The following is a 23296-nucleotide window of genomic DNA, read 5'->3' as shown; positions in this document are numbered from 1 at the left end:
ATCTACAAATTCTATTTGGGGCTTTCTCGTGAGCATGATTGGGAGATCTTGAGTATTTAGAAGATCTTTGGTTACAATGGTGACTGACTTCTCTGCAGCTTCTTGATTACATGTATAAAAGAAAAAGTGCAAAATTGTAAATTATATATTTGTGAAATATTGAAGAGCAAAAGCAGGACTATTCAAAAAGCTTTATTTGCCAAGATCAATGAAAACAGAATGTGTATAATAATATTAAAAATACAAGTTAGTTCTTTATACTTAGGACTGCACTTTTCTGGACCACAGACCTGTGATGTTGTTTCTGAAATCTGTTCGAGCCACTCTGGAGCAAAGTGTACTAAAATGCCAGAAAAGAACTATCCTCCTTTTCTTCCTTAAAATATGAACATCATTAATGTTTCTGATTTTGTAATTCTCCAAAGGTTGATTCTGTTCATCTGGACGAAGCGTTTTTGGTGGGAGAAACGTTTCGTCACTCATCCAAGTGACTTCTTCAGTCTCAGCTGACTGCAGGTTTCCCCAATTTTATAAACAGTACATTTGCATAATGACTGAAACTAGCACCACCGAAGGAAATGTATCTCCCACTGAAAACACTAGGTCCAGATGAACAGAATCAACTTTTGGGGAATGTTTCTGATTGTTTGACCCAAAACAGTATACCACACATCAATAATATTATTTGAAGATTTGATCTGGATTAATTATCTGACTGAATATAAGCAAAATAAAATATTACAGTCTTAAAACTGTAATTTGTCTAAATTCACAGATGGATTACAGGCATATCATCAGAGTTTTCTCTAGTGGCGTCCTTCACTGTAAACATGAGATTGTAATAGTTGGTAATAGTGTTAAAAGTCATTGTGTGTTTTGAGATTACATCTGTTTACAATTCTAATCTGTAAAAATACTGAAGTAAAAACACAATGACGTAAAATTTCTGGAAAATGGTGAAGCCGGTCTGGATTCTCTGAAGCTCTGCAGATAGGCTAGATCCCAGAGTGGTGGGAGATCATCAGCCCTTGGTATCAATGTAGATTCAGTTCAGTGCTGTGTCCAGCAAATATTGCAGCTCCATCTTGTGAGTGTGCTTGTTTCCAGTGGCTGGAGCTGCTGCAGCCTCGCGACCAGCATAGCTACACACACACACACACACACACACACACACACACACACACACACACACATTAAAAAAAAAAAGAACAATACTGCCAATAACAATCACCTTTAACCTGGTTTACAGGTTTTTCTTTTTTTGTTTACAGATGCCTTTTCCTCTTTTTGGGAGTAAATTAAACACAAAATATGAGTGAAGAACAGTGGAATGAGGCTGTGAGTTTATTCAACATTTAAAAGTCACAACATTAAACGTCTGCTGTGTGTTTGTGTACTGACATGGCCTCTAAATGATGTATGAGTTCTCACTCCTGTTTACTATAATATCACTGCTCATGATGCAATTCAATGTGTCCTGCAGGATGGCTGTAGCTTAAGTGGTAGGGTGATCCATTTACCAGTCAAAATGTCAGGGGATCAAACCCTGGATCCTCCTGTCCATGTGCCCAAGTATAATGATAGTGTGTGTGAATGTTTTTTTTTTTTTAAGCATTCGATAAATGTGCAAATAAATAAAAACTGATGACCATGAAGACAAAGACAGGTGACTATCAGTGAGCAGCAGTGTGCTACAAAAGAGTGACGGTCAGAAGGAGTTGCACGGTGTCTTTGTAGCACTAGATAAAGCATATAAGTGCCAAGAGGAAATGTGATACTGTACTACAAAGTCAGGAATAGCAGAGAAATATGTGAGGCAAGTGCAGGACATGCAAGACAGTGGTGAGGTGTGTGGTAGAAGATGCAGATGGGTTCATGGTGGGACTGAGATTACATCAGGGATTGGCACTGAGCGCCTTCCTTTTTGTATTGGTCTTGGACAGGTTGACAGATGAGGTCAGGCTGTGTCTACTATGATGTTTGACATTATAGCCTGTAGTGAAAGTAGGCATCAGGGAAACGAGGGTCTGCAGAGGTATGCACTGGGGAGAAGAAGGTACATGAAGAATACATGTGTGTGAATTAGAAAGAGACAAGTGTAACAGTGAAGGTGGATGAGTTTAAATATCTGGGGTAAACCATCCAAAGCAAGACTGGTGAAGATAGGAGTGCACGTGGGGTGCAGTGAGTGGAGGCAAGTGTCAGGGGTGATGTATGACAGAAGGATAGCAGTAAGAATGAAAGGAAATGTTTAATAGATGGCAGACAGACCTGCTAAGTTTTATAGTTGGGTGGCACTAAAAAAACAAAAACAAAAGGCAGAGTTGAACAGGATTAGAAATGATTATATCAGAGGGACGATAAATCAGGTATGATATGTGACAGAAGAATGGCAGCACAAATGAAAGGGAAGTTTTACAAGACTAGTAAGACCTGTTATGATGTATGGTTTGGGACAACCAAAAAGACCAGAATGGACTCGATTAGATATATCAGAGGGACAGTTTAGATTGAGGGTTTAAAGACATAGTTAGTGAGACAAGCATGGTGGTTTAGACATGTGGAGACGAACAATAGTGAACATATTGGTAAATGGACTGGTATACTGCCCTGTCTTCAGGTGTACAGTCAGCTAAAGTCAAACTTACCAGATGGGGCGTGTGTGACCGATGGTGGTGCTGATGCGGGGCTTGACATAGTCATAGTAGCCGTGGTTTTTGTGCTCTTCTTGACACCAAACCAAATCTGCATTTGGATAGTGATCAGCCTCTTCTTTCACCAGATCAAAGGGGAATGGTGACAGCTGCCAAAAAAAGAAAGATGCCACAATGTGGTTGGAATGAACAGTCAAGTTTCTGCTACTTTTGGTGTGGAAGTCTGTGCGGTGTTGCCTAACAAGGTGCTGTGATTGACTTAAGGCAGACAAATACTGCACACTATAAGGCCATGCCACCATTGTTTTACCTGTACAGCAGTGAAGTATGTGAAGTGTGAAATTGCCTTGACATTAGACTAAACGAGTCACTCCACAGTCTCAGATTCAGTTTCAGCTTTTTACAGACTTACACAACAGTTTTACCAAAACACTGATTACCTGCTCGATGCGTACAACAGCAATAGCTTCGTCCATGCCTCTGTTCTTGCGTTCCCGGGTCAGTTCATAGTAAATCTTGCCGGTGCAGAAAATTAGTCTCTTCACCTTCTCAGGGTTGGTGGCTGTATGCCCATTATCTGGGATTAGACGCCTGAAATGTGTGCCTGCATGACAGAATTCATAAAAACAGAAAATAACCAAATATTTTAAAAGTTCTTTTGCACTCTTTTGATCTGTACTCACCTGGAAGCATATCATCAAAGCTGGACTTAACCTCAGGGTGGCGCAACAGCGACTTTGGAGTTAGTACTATGAGCTGCGATTAAAGACAGAGCATAGAACATGTTCATAATTTCAATTGACTCTTATCTTGCATGTTTTGGTATATATGTCTTACGGGCTTCCTGAAAGGCAGCAGGATCTGTCTGCGGAGAACGTGGAAGTAGTTTGCAGGAGTAGAGCAGTTCACAACAATCCAGTTACAGTCATAAAGCTGATGCATGGCAAAGTCTTCAGACAGTTTCTGCCAACATACAATGAAGTAAAAAAACAAACAGAAATTACAATACAACATACAAAATTTTACGTGGAAGATTAAAAAAGATAAGAAAAGTTTAGTCAACCTGATGACAAAATGTACACAATACAATTATTTAATTCAAAAATTCAAAAGAACAGAATTATTTGTTCCAATTATTTAATTTGTTTAGGTACTAAGGTAAATTAATCAAATAAAAAATATGACTCTGACAAAGACAGAAGAGGACGGAAAATTACTAATGAGTCCAAAGAAAAACAGAAAGATATTTTTAATTGTGGCAAAATACGAATCCAACCTGCACTGCATGTTCCACTCTGTCCTTAACATACGTAGTTACTGTGATGCCACCCATTGTTTTTGCTGTTGAAGCCTCTAGCTGAACTAAGTTTTTTAAAACCAGATGGGCTGATTAAGGACTGATATAACTGAGAAACATATCAACCATGACACAGGCTTACACTAAAGCATGCTCAAAATGCACAAAATGAAGATAATGTTGTATGTTTACTTAGGTCATAGATTCCCTAGATACAGATTGTTTTTGGCTGTAGAGTTCCCCCTGCTGGCCATTAAAAAGAATGCTGATTTAACTTCTGAAATTCCTTCTCTTTTCAGACTTGAAAATCATTTACTTGACAGACTATGATTCCTTAATGACATTCTGACACAAACTCACAGGGAATACATCTGGGTCATCATTGCACATCTGTAGAAATCTTTCAGGGCGTGCAGATGAGTGCTCTGGACCCTGTGATGAAAAGGAAATGGAAGCAATACAAATGTGATGCAGTTTTCTTTCCTGTAGTGTATTTAAGGTTTGTTTATATGTGATATTGCAGATCTCAAGTTTATTAGTAACACATAAGGCACTATGTATCCATATATGTCCTTTCATTTGCATCAAAATAATTTTACTACCATGGACAGAATAAACATTTTGTTCCAGTACAACACAGTACCCCACAGTTTTACACAGAGACATAAGTGATTTGTGCTCTGACAGTGCAAGCCCATAGAATAGTATTAAAAATATAACAATTCGTAAAATCAAGAAGACATCGATACAAGGCAGGCGTTGCATTATAAGGTGGTAATACAATCCCAAACTCTGATGGTGAGACAAATCAAATTGAGATACATGTGGAATGTGGTAGATTAAATTCTTACCATTCCCTCCATGCCATGAGGAAGCAACAACACTATGCCATTCTGTCTGACCCACTTGGCCTGTCCCGAGCTGATAAACTGATCGATGATGCACTGGGCTGTATTGTGAAAGTCTCCAAACTGGGCCTCCCATAGAACCAGTGCATTGGGACTGGCCATAGCAAAGCCTAATTCAAAACCTGCACATGGGAGAGAAGAATGAAACGGAAGCCTTGATGTTGAAACATGCCAGCAAATTGAAAAGTGACACTTCAACTGTGAAATACTGTACTTCAGGTACTGTGGGAGACAGAGAGGTAGGCAAAGAAGCATGTAAAACGCACCAGATTTTGGTACTTTATTGTGTTTATGTTACCTACCCAGCACTGCATATTCAGATAGAGAGCTGTTACACACAGTGTAAGGAGCTTGATCAGGGGAGATATAATTCATTGGGATGCACATCCTTTTGTCAGTATTTTGGTCATGAAGAACATGGTGTCGATGGCTGTGAAATATAACCAGAAAAAAATGAGTGGTATGACTGAGTTTGTCCTTTTTTTTTTTTAAATTCAGAGATAAGATGCAGGTGAAGAAATTAATACAAGCACAGGTCAAAGAGATTTAGATGCAATCACCTCTTGATATTTTATTCTTAGGAAGTTGGCTACATAAATATGTACATAGATAGTACATCTATTTCTTACCTGAACGTGCCCCTCTCCACATCCTGACCACTGAGACGCACATGGATTCCCTCCTTGAGCAGAGAGCCAAAGGCCATATACTCCCCTAGAGCCCAGTCACACAGTCGCTGGCTCACCATATTTGCACGTCCCTTTAGGATACGACTCAACCCTACAACATGAACACCAATGCAGAAAATCCAGGTCTAAAACAGCTTGAAAGTACATTCAGTGGATCTTCATTTTTGTCACAAGAGACGTGAGGGCACCTCCATGTATAGCAAAATCCTGCACTGGGACAGATGCAGCAATGTTGCCAATGTGGCTGAGCGCTTGCTCGCTGATGCCAGTCGAAGGACAGGTCATACTTCTAGGCTGACCCTCCAGTGTGAAAAAGCCTAAATACACAGACACACAAAAGCATTAAAAGCAAGAGGCATGCATGGGATGCCCTTCTTGCCCAAGATTCAAAAATATTCTGTGTATTCAGTTGTATTCATTGTATTCTGTCTTAATTTATTGTGTTTGATGTTAATTTCTTGACAAAATAGGGAGTTAAAAAAACAACACACAGAAATGGTTTAGCTTCATTAACAACATGTAGTCATACCGGGCCAGGGTGAATCTAGCCAGTGCTTGATGTGTAGGATCTTTTCATCTTTGGAGCGAGTATAAGCTTCCTCACAGATTTTGTCATAACTGGCTACTTCCTCCTGCAAGAGATCAATGCAAGTTGGGCATCTAATGAGAAAAATTTAGTCTTTCTTTTTATCTTCATTGTGATTTTTAATCTAGTAACTGATAGCAACAGTATAAGTAAAATACTGGTGGCAGCCTCCTAGTAGACACACCTATGGTAATTACAAAATCCTAAGTGACTTCCTTCTCGAGTTTTAGCATTCACAAGATTTTCAGAAAACTTGAGGTTAGCTCTCTTGAATGGCTCTCTAAAATTCACACTTTAACACTCAACCTGCTGAGAAGGTCCATTACGTCATATAGACTGGAGTTGACTGTCAGTGACAGCTGTCCACATGAGAAATCTGTGTGTTACTTGATCAGTCTCAAAGAATTAGCTGAGCTTTTTCATTTGGTATAAAATCCTGACAATGATCATCATCTTCGGACTGAGTAAGCTCAAGCTAAATGTGTGATAGAGTTTAAAACTGCAGCCAAAAATCAAATCCACTTGGAGGTCAGAAGAAGTTATATTGTGTCTTTGTCTACAATTTGCATGCTTCATAACCATCTACAGCACAGGTGTGCAGGCAGCTTTACCTCATATTCTTGAGTTGTGACGACTCCTTCATCAATGAGTTTTTCAACAAATTTCTGCAGGACTCCTTTCTGCTTCTTGATGCGCTTGTACATCAGCGGCTGTGTGAACATGGGCTCATCTATCTCATTATGTCCGTTCCGTCTGTAACACACCTGAGTGAAGAGGCAAATGTTTATGTTTGTTTTTCTGATCACCTATTTGACCCTGTATGCTGTATGAAAATTTAGTATGTCAGTACTGACTGGCACACTTGTTGGCACAGTGCAGTAAAGTGACAGTCCATTTAAATGACAACAGCTGATCCCACCATCTATCATTTTAATTAGTCTTTTGACTCTATTATTTTTTCTTCTACTGGCTCATTTCACATCCACACAGTATTGTTAAAGTCTAAGATAACTGGAAGATAAGTGAAGCAAATAGACGTAGCTTCTTTTAGCAACCAACTAATCCTTGAGATAGCAACAGGTATTCTAGCCTTTTCTGAACGCACCCTGAGAATGAATATTTCATTCTCCACAATTTCATTGTACATGTACAATGAAATTGTGGAGAATGAATATTTCATTCTCCACAATTTCATTGTACATGTACAATGATAATAAAGGGCTATTCTATTCTATTCTATTCTATTCTATTCTATTCTATTCTATTCTATTTTTTGTTGCCATTAGGGTATCATCATGCTTCACCTGACTGTAAACTACTACTACCCATTATTCTAAACTCCTCACTTTTAAAGTTTTTACCTTGATTTAGTTCATTTGTGTGTGTGTGTGTCTGTGTTTTTCTAGACTGCTTCTAACAAATGATCCTTTATTGGATTAATCAAAAATTGGACTGAATTGAATTAAACCGTCATGTTTCTAAGGTCAGATGGGGCTTAATGCCCTTTTTAGATGTTGGAAACATGCTTACTCCTACTTTATGCTTTGTTCACAGATTTACTTTCATTATTTCGGGTTATAGTTAGTAAAAGTGTTTCCTGTTTTCAAAGTATTTTTTCTTAAATAACAGCAGTTTCAGTCAGGGTCATTTTACTTGGTGGTTAACAAAAAGTTATAATAACGAGCATTTTTACCAGGTCTACAACGACATCTTTATGGAATGTGTTCCTCCATTCAGCTGCAACTTTGCACACATACATCACAGCCTCTGGATTATCTGCGTTAACGTGAAAGATGGGTGCATTGACCACTCGAGCTACATCGGTTGGGTACGGAGATGAACGAGCCACCCTGGGGTCTGTCGTAAAACCAATCTATGTGGGCAAGAGTAACACACATGTATATTAAAACCAGTTACAGTTATGACACTGTGCTCATTTTAACTACTGGAACTGCAATTCTAGCAATTCACACGCAGTGTTAAATACACAGTATTATGGTCAATTCAAAAGTACTTTTAGTGTATATTCAATAATCCATACTCCAGAAGCCTAGTTTTATCTGGGGAAAACTAATTCAGTTACAAAACCATTATTATTATTATAACCATTAAGTGATCTATTTGTTGAAATACCTGTCCATACCATAAACTTGATAACTGCTGAAAGAATTTTAAACGTAACAAACTGAATCGAACAGTCCATACCTGGTTGTTGACCACCACGTGTATTGTACCATGTGTGGTGTAGGATGGCAGGTCAGACAGGTGGAATGTCTCATACACTATACCCTGACCTGCAAATGCAGCATCGCCATGAAGGAGAATAGACATCACCTGCAAAATGATTCACCAAAATGCAAACATATTGGAAAACATCCACGGAGACATTGTCTTCTGTTTATATGGTAAAGAAAAAAATTCAACATACTCTCTTTCCCTCAGTGTCCCCACAGTAGAACTGCTCAGCTTTGGTCTTTCCCTGCACCACTGGATCAACGGCCTCCAAGTGGGAGGGGTTTGCCACGAGAGACAATGTCATGTACTTGTCACTGACCCGGTTCATCCTCCTGTGATACATCCCCAAGTGATATTTCACATCGCCAGAACCCTGAGAGCACAAAGTCAGATGCTGAACCTTTCATCTTTATTTATTTTTATTAATAACATATGTGCACATGTGCTATTCAATAGACGGCCTACACAATTTTAATATTGCAGGTGGAGCTAATGTTAACCTGAATTTAATAACCCAACATAATAATCTGCTACTTTTATTGATCTATAAAAACATAGTAATATCGCACTTAATGTAATAAATTTATATTTTAGGAAGGTGCTGTGCCACTGCATGTTCCCCTTTTAGATATACCTCTGCATTCTGCAGCCATCAGTCTACAGTTGAATTAATATGCTAGAGTTAAATACATGTGGCAGGTCACATATTTTAATAATTGCATGGCATACTGACATTGGCTTTTTAGCTTGTTCTTAACAGCTAACCTAACCAACGTACTTGTGTAAGCCATAATTGCAGTGAATGAGAACTGCTGAAAAGCTGAACGGGTGTCTTACTTTGTTTTTTTTCTCAGGTTTTGATTTGATTTGATTCCACTTTTGTTTGATTTTGATTACATAACATTTTCTTAATAACAGCTATCTTTCACCTCTTACCTCTGGGTTTAGTTAGTACCACCTCTTTGCTGTCTCTGTGTGACAGATGGGGAGCACTACTAATTTGTACCCCACTTTTAACTGGACCCCATCATAGTTACTATTGATACCTTCTGGTTGGAAAAAAGAGGCTTTCTCAGCTAAAGAGTGTCAATCATTTTTAAAGTTATTCATGTGCCTAAACACATTTTCCAAACATCAGTTGTTATCATTAACACAAGCACTGTCATAGTTATATTTTTTGTGTAAATCTGTTTCATTGCTCTTGACTAAATCTAACTAAATAATGTTCAAACCTCATCCGCAGCCTCTAACTTAGAGTCAAACTGACAAAAGATTTGCTCCAGCTCCTTCCGGATCACATTTGCCAGCACATTCAGTCTGCCTCTGAAGACACATAAGAGGAATAAAAACACTTCAATAAAGATACAGTAATTCTACCTTTGTAACACATTTCTGCACATTCCTAACAGAGATGCAACAGGTTTGAATTGGCTACCAGTGATGAGCTGAAGAGTTTAAATGAATTTGTGGCTCTTACTATTAGTGTAGACAATCACCTATATGAACAAAACAAGGAATGGAACGACAAGTCTCAGCCTTCCTCTGGCTGTAGTTCCCGTCCCGATTCTGCCCTTTGGTTCTCCCTGCCTTCCACTTCCAGCACAGCACTTAAAGCTCCTCTGTTCGCCATTCTGAGGGGCCAATGCAGCTCAGTCAGGCTATACTAGCACCTGAGGAATAGCAGCTGAGAACCAAGTTGAAGCTGTCTTTTTTGTGGTCAGTCTGGTCATTTTGTACTTGAACTTGCCCAGTATGACCAAAAGACAATACCAACCAGTAAGAGTGGGGATCATTTGTGTAAACTGCTGAGGATGAAAAAAATTTCAGAAGCTTGTAGACAGTTTTAGTTCAGCTCTGGTGTTGGTGCATGGGGCCTTTCTTTCTCAATATGTGGACATGGTACACTACATCCTTGTACTCTGCGTTTAACACCTGCTGAAAGAACTATGATGTAGGTAGCTGCAAGCTGCTAACTGTCGAGTTACACAACATTGCCAAAAGTATTTGCTTGTCTGCCTTCACAACTTTATGAACTTGAGTGAAATCATATTCTTAATCCACAGGTCAAAGGAGCTTGCAAAGAAAAGCGTCTGGACTTCTTTAAGTTGCTTGAAGACGTTTCACCTCTCATCCGAGAAGCTTCTTCAGTTCTAAGGTCAAATGGTGGAGAGTCCCAGATATAAACCTAGTGGGAGCGACCCCCCACAGAGGGACAAAAGGACCCCCTGATGATCCTCTAATCGCCTGAGCCAAGGTGTGAAACTGGGTGTGGGTCCCAATCAGCCAGAGTTTTGGGTGAGTTCATTGTGAAACCTGGCCCCACCTTATCATGCGAATTCCTGAGGTCAGATGGCCCGATGGTTCACCCGAAAGACAAAACGCCAAAACACAGTCTTAACAATGTGGTGTATGCTGTACAGTGCAGCGAGGAATGCCCAGACCTCTACATTGGACAGACCAAACAGCCACTTCACAAGCGCATGGCACAACACAGAAGAGCCACCTCCACAGGACAAGACTCAGCAGTCCATCTGCATCTTAAGGATAAAGGACACTCTTTCGAGGATGCCAATGTTCACATTTTGGACAGAGAGGACAGATGGTTTGAAAGAGGAGTGAAAGAAGCCATCTATGTCCACTGTGAGCGACCATCTTTGAACAGAGGCGGGGGTTTACGACACCAACTCTCTGCCATCTATAATCCAGTTTTGAGATCCCTTCCCAGACGCCTTAACGCCCACTCACATCCTGGGCCATCTGACCTCAGGAATTCGCATGATAAGGTGGGGCCAGGTTTCACAATGAACACACCCGAAACTCTGGCTGATTGGGACCCACACCCAGTTTCACACCTTGGCTCAGGCGATTAGAGGATCATCAGGGGGTCCTTTTGTCCCTCTGTGGGGGGTTACTCCCACTAGGTTTATATCTGGGACTCTCCACCATTTGACCTTAGAACTGAAGAAGCTTCTCGGATGAGAGGTGAAACGTCTTCAAGCAACTTAAAGAAGTCCAGACGCTTTTCTTTGCAAGCTCCTTTGACTACGATGACCTGGATGACTGAGAACCTTCACAGACCTTAATCCACAGGGTTTAATATGATGTCTACCCACCCTTTGCAGTCACACTATATTTTTTAAGGTCAGACACTGACTGTGCACGAAAAGGCCTGGTTTGCATTCATTCCAAAGGTGTTCTATTAAGTTAAGGTCAGTACTCTGTGCAGGCCAGTCCCCACCAAAGTTCTTCCGCACCAAACCCGCTCTCCATGTCTTTATGGAACTTACTTTGCCCAGTGGTATGGAGTCATTTTGAAGCAGGAAGGGGGCACCTTCAAACTATTCCCACAAAGCATGAAATTGTACAAAATATCTTAGTATGCTGAAGCATTAAGATTTCCATTTACTGGAAGTGGCCGAGCCCGCCAAAAAAAAAAAAAAAAACAACCTTCCTCCATGAAACTTTACACTTGGAACAATGCAGTCTGGCAAATTTTGTTCTCTTGGCAACTGACAAAACCACGCTTATCCATTGGATTGCCAGATGGAGAAGCTTGATTCGTCACTTCAGTGAACAGGTTGTGTGCTTTACACCACTGCATTGTTGGGTATTTTACTTGTAAAACCACTCTGACCTATGTATGTAGGGGAGCGTTATCCATGGGATGAACAAGCCTTTTCTTTTTATCTGAGGGTGTGACTGGGTCTGGAGTGCTTGGAAAAATTATCTGAATTTCTCTGATAAACCTGCTTCAGCAGGGATGACAATGCTGTTCCATTTGTTATTCTGTTTCTCCCTGGTTGATTTCTGACCTTCTTTCTTGTGCATTTAAGAGCTTTCTTTGCGTGTGTGTTTCCTTTCTTTCCGTTCTGCCTAAGAGGGAATGTGTTCTGCCTGGTGTTGCACAGTCCTGATTACCCCAAGAGTCTAGATTACCCACACTAAAAAACAAGATCAATCAAACCCTCAAGGAACTCAGAACCAGACCCTGCAAGAATTTAGAAGAGGAACTTGCAACACTTCCACCTTACTGCATTTTAGAGGTATTGCACTGGAATTTTGTTGTTGCCCATCTTCTACCCCTCCTATACTTCTAACACCATCTCCAACAAAAAAGGCCTCAGAGTTTTATATTGGCACACCTTTGCAAATCTCTGCTTTAGTACTGTATCACCCTAAAAGAGCACTTTGCTCTCAGACTGCTGGTTTATTTGTGATTCCTTGGGTACTCAAAAGTAGAATGGGAGGCAGAGCCTTGAGCTTTCAGGGCTCTCTTCTGTGGAATAAGCTCAGAGTTTGGACTTGGGCGACAGACACCCTCTCTACTTTTAGGCTTAAAACTTTCCTTTTTAACACAGCATAAAATTTGGGCTGGATCTTCCCTTAGTTACCCTGCAATAGGAAGAGATTTCTTCCTGTTAAAAGGAAGTTTTTCCCTATCACTGTTGCCAACATGTTTACTCATAGAGGGTCATCTGATTGTTGGGGTTTTCTCTAGTTCATCTCTATTACTGTTGGGTCTTTATCTTACAATATAAAGTGCCTTGAGGCAGCTGTTTTTGTGATTTTTTGCTACATAAATAAAATTGAATTGAATTAGAACTGAATTTGCTGGTCATCGATATGCAAAAGGTAAAATTCATAGCCATGGCACCTGTGTGGCATTCCCATGATTACACTCTCCACTCCACTCTGACTGGACTTGTCAATGATGGTCTTCAGGGCTGGAATGAGCGACTCACAACCTTCCAGGCCAAAGCGCTTCTCTGAAGACCACTTCCTTTGGAGAAATTCCTCAAACCTGCAAAAAGTTGGTTGTGGTGTTTCACACTGTGGCTCGGAACTTTACACTTCCATCAGACTGAGAAAGGCCTTTTAAACTTTTAGTTATTTGTTGAGGCGTACTAAGAAAGTGAAGCACCACAGACACACCTGGTTGACTGGATCATTCTGGCCAGTAGGGTCCTCTTCTCCTCCAGAGTGCACTGCATGACTCCTGGAGTCTCAAACTTCTGTCTGATCCATTGGCACTGTTCCATGTCATTAATAAACATAAACTCTACACCGATGTGTTGACAGTAAGCTCTCTAAGAGACAAAAAAAAGTTACGTTTGTATTAGTTTGGATAAAAAAGAGGTTCCTGTTACAACTTTTCTTGGCTGTGTGTATCTGCTGATATATGGGTATCTAAATCAGCATCTATATGGGTATCTATACCACAAAGACATTGGAAATCAAACAAGTTGGATCATCACATTCTGTGTTTAAAAAATAAGCATTTATATATATGATCCTTACCTCAAGGCGGTATATGATCTCTCTGAGAGGCAGAGCACTTTCATTCCCACCAATGAAGGTGGTAGTGGGAAGCCGGAACACCTTATCTAAGTCACTTTCAGCCAGCCCATAAATGCCTGCAGTGTAAACAATGAAATAAAAAATCTTTCTTTCAGCCCATCATCGCACAATATATGTAGGCTGTGAAATTGATAGGACAAAACCAAATGGCAACTTCTAGAATAGAAAAATGAGGCAGACAAACAATGGTACAGTCGACAGAAAATGTATGTATCGTGTTAGTGTTTCTGACATTTTAACAATACAGCCCATCCAAGATATAGTATTCCAGTTTAGGTGAGTGAAATTGTTATTAGCCTGTTACTTAGAACTGTGTATGTAGAAGATGCATCTGTACAGTTTGTAAACGCAGCTTCCTAACCAAGCCTTCCACCCTCTGGCCCAAATGTAACACTTTTGGCTTCAAAAGACCAACAATGCGACAGCTAAAACACTAAGGTAGAAGACTCTGCATGAAGAGTTGTTAGTTAAACAACAGCTACACATAACTTTTAGTGATCTTATTAGTTTGGGTAATTTTTTAATTGTTTCACTTTGTTCTATCAATTTTGTATGTATGTGGGTTTTCTTTACATCTTATGTCTTATAAAGTACACAGCATTTTGAATTGCCTAACTCAAAGGTTCAGGGTAAAGCCACTTTTCACGCCTTTAAATTGCTTTTTATCTCTGGCATTTTGACTATTATAACAAAATGAATTAAATTCATTCACAAAGAAACATCAATGGTTTGCAATCTTTTTTATTAAGTGGCTATAATAATTTTTCTTTGACTGAAAAATGCTTAAGTAAGTTTTGCAAAGATTTTTATCTTTACCCTGTGTGAATCCATATGAACTTAAACCCCTGTCTATAATATTTGCATTGAGCTGTACAGGGATTTGATTTGATTTAAAAATGACTGACATATCATATGTCCTTACAACCTGACCTGAACACAAGATGATTCCATTATTTCCCATTATGCAGTTCTCTTGACATAATCTCACAAGCAGCGAAAGCAGTTTGATCTTTGTGGATTAAACTGGTCAAGTCTTCCTTTAAGGAACATTTTAGCTTAAAATCTCAAATCTCTCTTTCTATCCTTTAATTCATCAGGGGCCAAAGCTCTTTTACAGCAGCTGCAGCATCAAATCTCAGCTGATTACATTCTCAAAATGACAGAGCTTTCTTTCTCAAAACCCCGAGGCTCTGAATTAACTCGCCAAACAAGGTCAGGCAAATCACCCCTTAATATCAGCATCCATGGTTTAAACTCCTGAACCATGGTCATTATGTAATATTAACTTTTCATTTAGCTTGGTTTTATGGGTCTGTAATTTCCTAATAACTTGCCTGGAAAGAAACAGATAACCTGTCATAAATACATAACTCTGTTATTTTTTTAATGCTTTTTTTCCCTCCTTCTTTTTTAAAGCTCCAATCTATAGTCACACATAATGAGAAGCAATGTACTTAAAGCTGAAGGTAGGTTAAGTTTACTGGTCAAATGGTGCGCCAATGTAGTGAAGAGACACGGTCTAAGACGTCAGAGTGGCTTGTGTTTATCTAAGCATGCAATGTCCTCGTCACACCAAACCGTGATAAGACAAAACTAGATAGACAAGGGGCAGGGCAACTTGTTGTATCTATGTCTTTTTGTGCATCTCTGTCAGCAAATTAGTACAGAGTACTCTGCTTATCATGGGGGATTATTAATTCAATACATCCCAGTCAGCGTGTTACATAGGAGATCTTTAGACTTTTCTGCCTTTCTGAACTACCTCGCACATAAAAACCTAGCCTTGTTTTCTTTGATGATGTAACATAATCAAGTAGTTTCTGCCTGTAATCTAATCATAGTAACATTTTATTGAAGCACACTTAGATAAGCCTGTAAAAGTCCTGCTTGACCTCATTGGCCACTGAGCAAAGGTTGTCAGGAGCCAACAAGCACACCTTCTTTCATGGGTGACTTGCTGCAAGACAGTTATTATTAGTTATAGTTAGTTATAATATCAAAGAAGTATGTTTTATGGCAAATGCACATGCACTGACACTCATGTTTTTTCTCTGACAGACACACACACACAAAGCGTGGGCCTGTGATAGTAAATAAAAGAGGAGGGAGGCTAAAAGATAAGAAAGCAGGGTTGTCACATTGATAAAGAAAACTGAAAGGGTAAATGGGTCGGTGAAGGTACATAAGGAGTGGATCAGTGATAAAAGAGCAGTGGGACAATTAAAGGTATCAAATATATCATGACAAAAAGGATCAAAGTATAAAAATAACAGGAAAAGAAAAGCCAGCGGAAAAAAGAGAAAATGAATAAACATGCAACAGGATTATTGTTCTCACCGACGTTCTGGAAACCAATAGTACAGGGGGCATCGTCAAAGTCTACACAACTGATGTCCAGGGGATCCAGCTTGGCTATGTGATGCCCTCTTACCTACACAGAAGGGAATATGGCTCAATGCATCGATTATTGATACTGAAAGTGTCCATTACTGTTTTTGGTGCAATGGGAAAATTGGAATTATAATGGTTATATGTCAGCTATTTCATTCACTGATTTTTTTTTTTGTATTTCTATGTGTATTCTTCCCCATTTATTTATTAATTATTTTTATTCTTAACATAAATAACTACATAAATAAATCTGTTTATAAATAAAACATTAATAATACTGTAAATTGAAAAGACACAGACAAAAAGTACTGAACACATGAAGAAAGGGAGGTGCAAAAAGGCATGGAAAGTCATGACACCAGCGGAAATGAATCAATAATTAGAACGTTTCTTGAAGATGTTTTACGTCTCATCCGAGATTCTTCTTCAGTTCTAAGATCAACTGGTGGAGAGTCCCAGATTTTAAGCCCTAGAGTCCCCCAAGAGGGTCATGGACCCCTTATTGATCCTCTACCTAATCACACAGACTAAGGTGTAAAAACGGGTGTAGGTCACAATCAGCCAAAGCTTCGGGTGAACCCACTGTGAAACCCTATCATGTGATTTCCTCAGGTGAAATGGCCCAGAATGTGAGTGGGCGTTAAGGCGTCTGGGAAGGGATCTCAACAATGGATTATAGATGGCAGTTGTTCAGTTGTTCATGGCAGTTGGCCTCTGTTCAAAGATGGTCGCTCACAGTGGACATAGATGGCTTCTTTCACGATGTGAACATTGGTGTCCTCAAAAGAGTGACCTGTCCTTTAGATGCAGATGAACACCCAAGTCTTGTCCCATCGAGGTGGCTCTTCTGTGCTGTGCCATGTGTTTTTGGCTGTTTGGTCTCTCTGATGTAGAGGTCTGAGCAAACCTCACTACACTGTACAGCATATAATATGTTGTTAAGCTTGTGTTTAGGAGTTTGTCTTTGGGATGAACCCGTTTTTGTCTGAGTGTGTGGCTGGGTCTGAAGTACACTGGGATGTCGTGCTTGGAGATGATTCTCCTGAGTTTCTCTGAAAAACCTGCTACATAGGGGATGACAATATTGTTGCGTTTGTCTTTCTGATCCTCCCTAGTTGGTGTCTTCTTTTCTGTGCATTTTTGCTGACTTGATGAAAACCCATTTAGGATAACCACATGTTTTAAGAGCTTCCCTTACATGTGTTTGTTCCCTCTTTTTCCCTTCAGGCTTAGAGGGAACATTTTCAAGTAGTAAATATATTTCAGTTCAATACTTTTCCTTGTGTCATTTCTCACTAATACACAGTTTATGGGTCTATGGTTTCTTTTATTTGTATGTGTGGACTGGATGGATTATTATTGACATCTGGTAAGAATATCATGCCAATAGCACCTTTAAAAATATTGACACAAACGTACACAGGTCCTGTATGTACGTTTGTGTCATTTTAAAACACAACAGCTCCCCATTCTGATGAGTTTCTAACACAATTTCCAAAGGCAGAAACTGTCTCTTTATATCCCATTATCAACTCAGACTTGCATGAACAATGGTCCAATAATGCATAATGCATTGGTGTAGTCTTGGACTATTTGAGGGTTCTTAATAATGGAAACTAAGCATTCAATTTACAGATGAATCTGAGGTCACAACATTGCCAATTCGGGATGTAAGGCTGAAATTATGTCCACAATCAGTCATCTAAATTTTCGAAAAATCAAATACCATTTATTCCTCATTTGGTGGTGATAGCTGCTCTTGGTCAGTTTTCACGTTCACCTTGAATTTTTTAGAGTAAGGTTTTATAAACAGCAACTTAATTATTGACCATGGCATTGAACACCTGCCTCGCACTTTCCACAATCTACTAAAGAAAATATTGTGCAGTAGTTAATGGCAAAAGGAACTAAAGTAGAATTACTTTTAGTGTACCGTGTCAGAGTAAAACACCAGACTGAAAGTTGTTAATCTTTTGTTTTTTCCTTTTTGAATAAACTGAAAAGGCTTACTTTAATTTTGCTTCCTTATCATTTCACTGCAGATTATAGCAGAGAACTGGTGATATATGTGAAGTGGGTTTTACTATCTTTGCATTTTGTAACACAGTCTGTGTCACTTCCAGAAACTAAAATGAAAAAAAAAAAACCCTAACTCTACAATAATGAGACACAAAACATTTTCTGTGTGGTTGCAGTTAACCTGGTATGCTCGAATAAGTGAGTGTACGGCTAGATGATCCTCCACCAGCTTCTCCACACTGGGTTGAGTCCCCACCAGTGCCTGGGCACTGGACAGTCTTTCTGAAGTCCTACTGAGGTGTGGTGGGCCCTGATAGGCTGCACCAGGCGGAGCCCCAGCACTGGCATTACGGAAAAACACATCCCAGGACTGCATAGAGAAAGAAAGAGACAGTTTACTCAGCAATATGCTAACTAGTCACATGAATTAATAGCCTGTCACTAACGTAGTTAGGTTAAACAGTGATTACTAAGCAAGACTCAAGTCAAGTCACTGTTATCGGGAGCATTTGCCATAACTGGCAATGAGGCAAGATTTACAAAAATCAGTGTAGGTAAAATGAAAACACATAACTTTTTGAAGGCAGTTTACTCACACTCCTGTAGAGATTAAGAATGAATTGTACCCCAAGTTAATATCCGTGTGAGGGCAGGAGAGTGACTACTTCTTGCAATTTAGTGTGAGTCATTACATTACGAGCTTTTCACCATGTACTTAGTGCAAAGTGTACAGTGATTCTCCCAGGCTGACTAAGGGAATCCACATTTTAATTTATCAATGTAAGCATTTTGGTTGCTGCTATACTTTTATTTTGGAGGAGAGTCAGAGAGGAAAGCAAGGGTACGGTACCATGTCTACCAAACAAGTTGAGAAACTATGGCTCCACCCACACATATCTGCTTATTAGTGTTAAGTAACTACAACTGTACTCACCTCAATGGAAGCACAAACTTCTGGATAATCTGTACCTTACTGCAGGACCAAATTAGATGCAGTAAGGCCTAGGAGCCAGCTATTGGCTACAACTACATCACACTTGACTTTCAACTGACAAGATGAGTTATAAAACAAAATCTCAGACTGTGCAGTTTTTATAACGGGGGAAACTATCAATAGACACCAAAATTGTTTTCTGGACTGGACAATAAACATTTTTAATGTTCGGCTGGCCACTTAACCATGGAATTCTATGTGAACTGACTAATTTATGCAGGCAACTTCAAGTTGCCACTCCAGGAACTACAGTTTTTTGCATTTCATCATGTAGACTGGTGTCATAGTGCACACTCTGTGTGATGTCTAAGTGAGAATAGCCTAAGTGAGAATAGTGCAGGTAGTTGTCTATTGCATTTACACTGAGTGTGTCATGTATCCTTTACACTCTATTCAGGCAGCTCCATCACCTAAATTCCAGGATTTCCACTAATAATGTGTCTTCAGTGGATTGTCACTGTGCAACATGTCAAGAAGTACAGGTGTGGACAATTTTGTGTCTTGACGATCATGTGTGAAAATTTTGTATTTTCAAGTTTTAGTAAAATTGTCAACTTTCTTTCTTTACATGTGTATTTAGTGGTCGTTATTTATGTACTTATTTATTATTATTTTCCATTTTTCGACCTCCCCTCCAGCCACCACAAACATCCCAATTTATTTTCAAAATCTGTTTCTGTTTATCTTTTTAAATTTCATCATAAATTTCTGCTCCTTTATACAAATTTAAACACTGTGTCATAGTCACCTTTTCAGTTATGGGTTAATCACCATCATACTTTGGTCCCATGCCAGGCAACCTAATACCTGTCTGTAACTGATGGAGGTGGAGTTATTTTTCACTGTTATGTATTCATTATTAGGTCATCTCTGCCGACCAAGACACTTGGTTGGTTTTACATGCAGTTTCATATTTTAAACATATATAATTGCAGAAATGACAACGACATCAAACACAGAATTAAATTCATCTGTACCTTGTGTACACTCTTTGGATTCTCCAGCCATGTGTAGTACATCTCCTCCACATAGTTAGAGCTAGTGCCATTAAGAAAGGGTTCACTAGCTAGAGGTGTGTTCAGGTGCCTTGCGGGCTGAGATGTCCTTAAGCCCTGTTTAACTGCCAACGGTACAGGCTTTGATAGGCTCTGGGCCATTTGTACAGCCGTTAAAGGCCAAAGCCTTACAACCGTAGTCCTTAAGCGGTGCATAGCAGCAGATGAGTCACAGTTCTGCAGGACCACTCTCCTGGACAAGGAGATCCTCCAGGCTAATCAGCAGCTGCCCGTCTTCAAATCCATCTGGCTTGCTGAAATGGAGAGATTGGCTTATCTGCAGACACTGCCCCTTTTCTTCTCTCAACTGTCCAATGGATCCTGCAGATTCCAAATATAGATTTTGTAATTGAGCAAACCCAATAAGGCTTATATTAAATATATTTTAGTGGAAAAACACAAGGTAGGGCCAAAAAAATTTTTATTCAGTTTCTCAGTACTTGTATGTGAATGAAGTGCTAGTTGTAAATTCAGGTATGCATTTTGCCATATGTAGCTGCAGAGATTACTTAAAAATTCTGAAAATGTGATATGTACCATAGGCAGCATATGGACTAAGGCCTCAATTATTTCAGAAAAGACTGGGGAAGGAGTCCAAGACTACCATTACATGCTAAAGAAGCAGAGGGTTGCTAACAAGCACAGAAAAGTGGCTAACAATTTGTGATTTCCTTACCCCTAAATCTTGGTCAATATTTAAAAGGTGAACAACAAGAAGTACTTTTGCAACCAGGCCCCTGCTCACCATTAATGAAAAATGCAGGTTTAGGGGGGATCTCTAGAGGCAAGATGTGCCCCATGTTTATACGGCCTATGACTTAGTTATAAGGTTTAAGACTCAGCATTTAGCTATTATATTCAAGCCTTAGATTTAGTTATGGTTTTCAGTATTATGTTATACAATATAGGGACACTATTCACACACTATATGCACATACCCCTATTAAATGTAGGCCTAACGCTAACGGCTGCAAAATGTTGCAGTTTATTTCAGCAAGCAACAAAGCATGTCAAAAATAATAGCTTTCACTTTTAAAGACACCTTAGTAGTTCCTAAAACCTGGACTTTAATCTTTAGCAGATTTTACTGAAAAAGAGAATGTATGGCTTTTGGTGTATTCCTAGTCATTACTTTTTAGCATTTTATGGCAATCTAATGGAATGTTTCTGTGAGCACAAGTTAAGCAGTAAGACAACACAGGGGAATTTAGTTACGAAAACCCAGAAAAATAACACTGGCGCGGGTTAACAACACATCTAACGGGTCTTTCCAGGAAAAAAAGTAAAATTAAGTTCACTGAGGGAGGCATAAAGCCTAAACACAGACAACAAGCCTCGTAACCTTAAAATCTGCATTCAGTAAATACAATCCCAAACACAAAGCAAGAACACTTCAAAAACCGTACTATCACTATGAAGCATTAATCAGGTTCAAAGTAAAGTTTCCCGTTAAATAAAGCTTTTAGGATAACACTTCATTTGTATCGAGTTTGTTACCTTTTCCACCGTCTCGTAGGTGCTTTTGACGCCTTCCCCGGAGCCTCCCGTGTTGTAAATGAGTGAAAGTCATTGGTCCTGTCGTAGACTAAAGTCTGTGCGCGCGAGGACTAAAGTCTGTGCGCGCGCGCGTGTGTCGCGCGCGAGCGCTGTCTCGTTCCTGGTGCTGAAAAGCGTCCTGATAGTGAACTCTTTACAAATACTTGTTTAAGCAAGCAACAAAGAAAACGTTTTCGTTCTCTGGTGTTCTCGGCCTTGCTGAACGCAGGGTTAGTTTTGTCTGTTCAACTCAAATGATATGCATGTTTAAAATGCGCCTAATGTGGGCAGAGATGTAATGAATGGATAACTACATCTCGAATGTAGTCACATTTAAACAAAACCAAAACATTTTTTGTGGTGTTTTTTTTATTACATAGAAATATATATTTTTCTGATTACAGTAAATTTCATTACTGATGAAAACCGCACGAGTACACATACAAACACTCAAGAGATGACTATAACTCTAAGAAAAAAGAGGTGTTAAAAGTTATGTGTTGGTGTAGAAGGCTGATACTATCACCGTTTGAGTCACAATGTTGTCAGTCTGGTTGGTAAAAAAAAGCAGAATTTCTAATTATCGCATCTTGTTTCATGAAGAAAAATATACCTGTATTAAAATCTGAGATGGTTAATTCATATGGCTCACAGTATATAATCAAAGTACTTCAAAGCAGACCTTAAGTAAAAAAGCATTTTATCCCTCAGCTTATTAATTTGTTCTCAGACAGGCTCCGATACCTCTGCACCACTGACTTTGATGTTAATATGTATTCATGTAATTGGTGTTTTGGCAACACAGCTTAATTCATGATGCTAATGAAGTATTTGCAACACTAAAGGCAGACACAGAGGAGACAAGAAAGACATTCACACATATACTTCAGGTGGTGGTGACACAGATTTTCAGCCACTTCATTATGTAAACTTGGATCTCACAGCACAAATAATTAACATAGTAATACCACTCTGCATTCAAAATAGAATAAATGCATTTACACCACTGCCAGAAAATGTTTTACATTTCATGAAAGCTTTATTTAATTAAATATTTAATTAAACGAATTGCAAACATAACAGAAGTTTTGCCCTTTAAACTTTCCTTTAATAAAAAATCATCGCTCTTCAGCCTTGCTGAAGCTACTGCAGACAGCTGACTGCCTCTTCTCTGAAGAATTCTTGCCTTGTTTGGCTCTGTACTTTAAAACAATGGACGTCATTAACAATCAAATCCGGGCATAACACATGAACATTTCACACCTCAATTTTTTTTGTAAAGAAAACAAAATACTAAATAAAACGACAAAGCCTTAAAAATCGCAAATATATTCTCCTTATCTAGTCTTTAATTAAACATGACTTTTATCAGTTTCTTGGTACTATCCCATGGATGCTGGGAATATCATTTTTTGTGTGTGCATGTGTGTCTCTATCTCTTTTCAGGCTGACAGATCACATGTTCCTGGTTCTGTACTGCTGTTTGTGATGTTTTATTTTTTATTTTTTGTTATTGTTGTTGTTTTTTATGGTGTGCTAGTCTTTTTCTTGTTTTTCAGGTTGAAAAACCTGGT

The 23296-nt window shown here is 39.2% G+C and overlaps 1 protein-coding gene across 3 annotated transcripts; it reads right to left on the bottom strand.

Moving 5' to 3' along the window:
• Positions 1–71: 71 nt before the first annotated feature.
• On the bottom strand, positions 72–21757 carry ogdhb (oxoglutarate dehydrogenase b). Of its 3 annotated transcripts, XM_086301877.1 has the most exons (24): positions 21684–21757; positions 20109–20507; positions 18319–18507; positions 16065–16158; positions 13668–13783; positions 13302–13456; positions 13024–13170; positions 9602–9692; positions 8563–8742; positions 8340–8468; positions 7828–8007; positions 6746–6898; positions 6078–6180; positions 5737–5865; positions 5489–5639; positions 5162–5289; positions 4803–4981; positions 4312–4383; positions 3492–3617; positions 3338–3410; positions 3095–3258; positions 2649–2803; positions 2272–2297; positions 72–1142 (listed from the first exon to the last, which is right to left on the bottom strand). In XM_086301877.1, exons 2-23 carry the CDS (start codon positions 20340–20342, stop codon positions 2282–2284), a joined length of 2964 nt encoding a protein of 987 aa, XP_086158003.1. In that variant the 5' UTR covers positions 20343–20507; positions 21684–21757; the 3' UTR covers positions 72–1142; positions 2272–2281. The 3 variants fall into 3 exon arrangements, with proteins under 3 accessions (XP_086158003.1, XP_086158004.1, XP_086158002.1); XM_086301876.1 differs by lacking the exon at positions 2272–2297 and having other exon boundaries at positions 77–1142; XM_086301878.1 differs by lacking the exons at positions 2272–2297; positions 21684–21757 and having other exon boundaries at positions 76–1142; positions 20109–20387.
• Positions 21758–23296: the final 1539 nt, after the last annotated feature.

Source organism: Aulonocara sp. 'chitande type north' Nkhata Bay, linkage group LG7, assembly GCF_057382095.1.
Source record: "Aulonocara sp. 'chitande type north' Nkhata Bay isolate Kocher_YH1m ecotype deep benthic linkage group LG7, A_spYH_male_GT1.1, whole genome shotgun sequence".
NCBI classification, from domain to species: Eukaryota; Metazoa; Chordata; class Actinopteri; order Cichliformes; family Cichlidae; genus Aulonocara; species Aulonocara sp. 'chitande type north' Nkhata Bay.
Note: the sequence above shows the minus strand (reverse complement) of the source record. Positions and strands in the feature narration are given on the sequence as shown.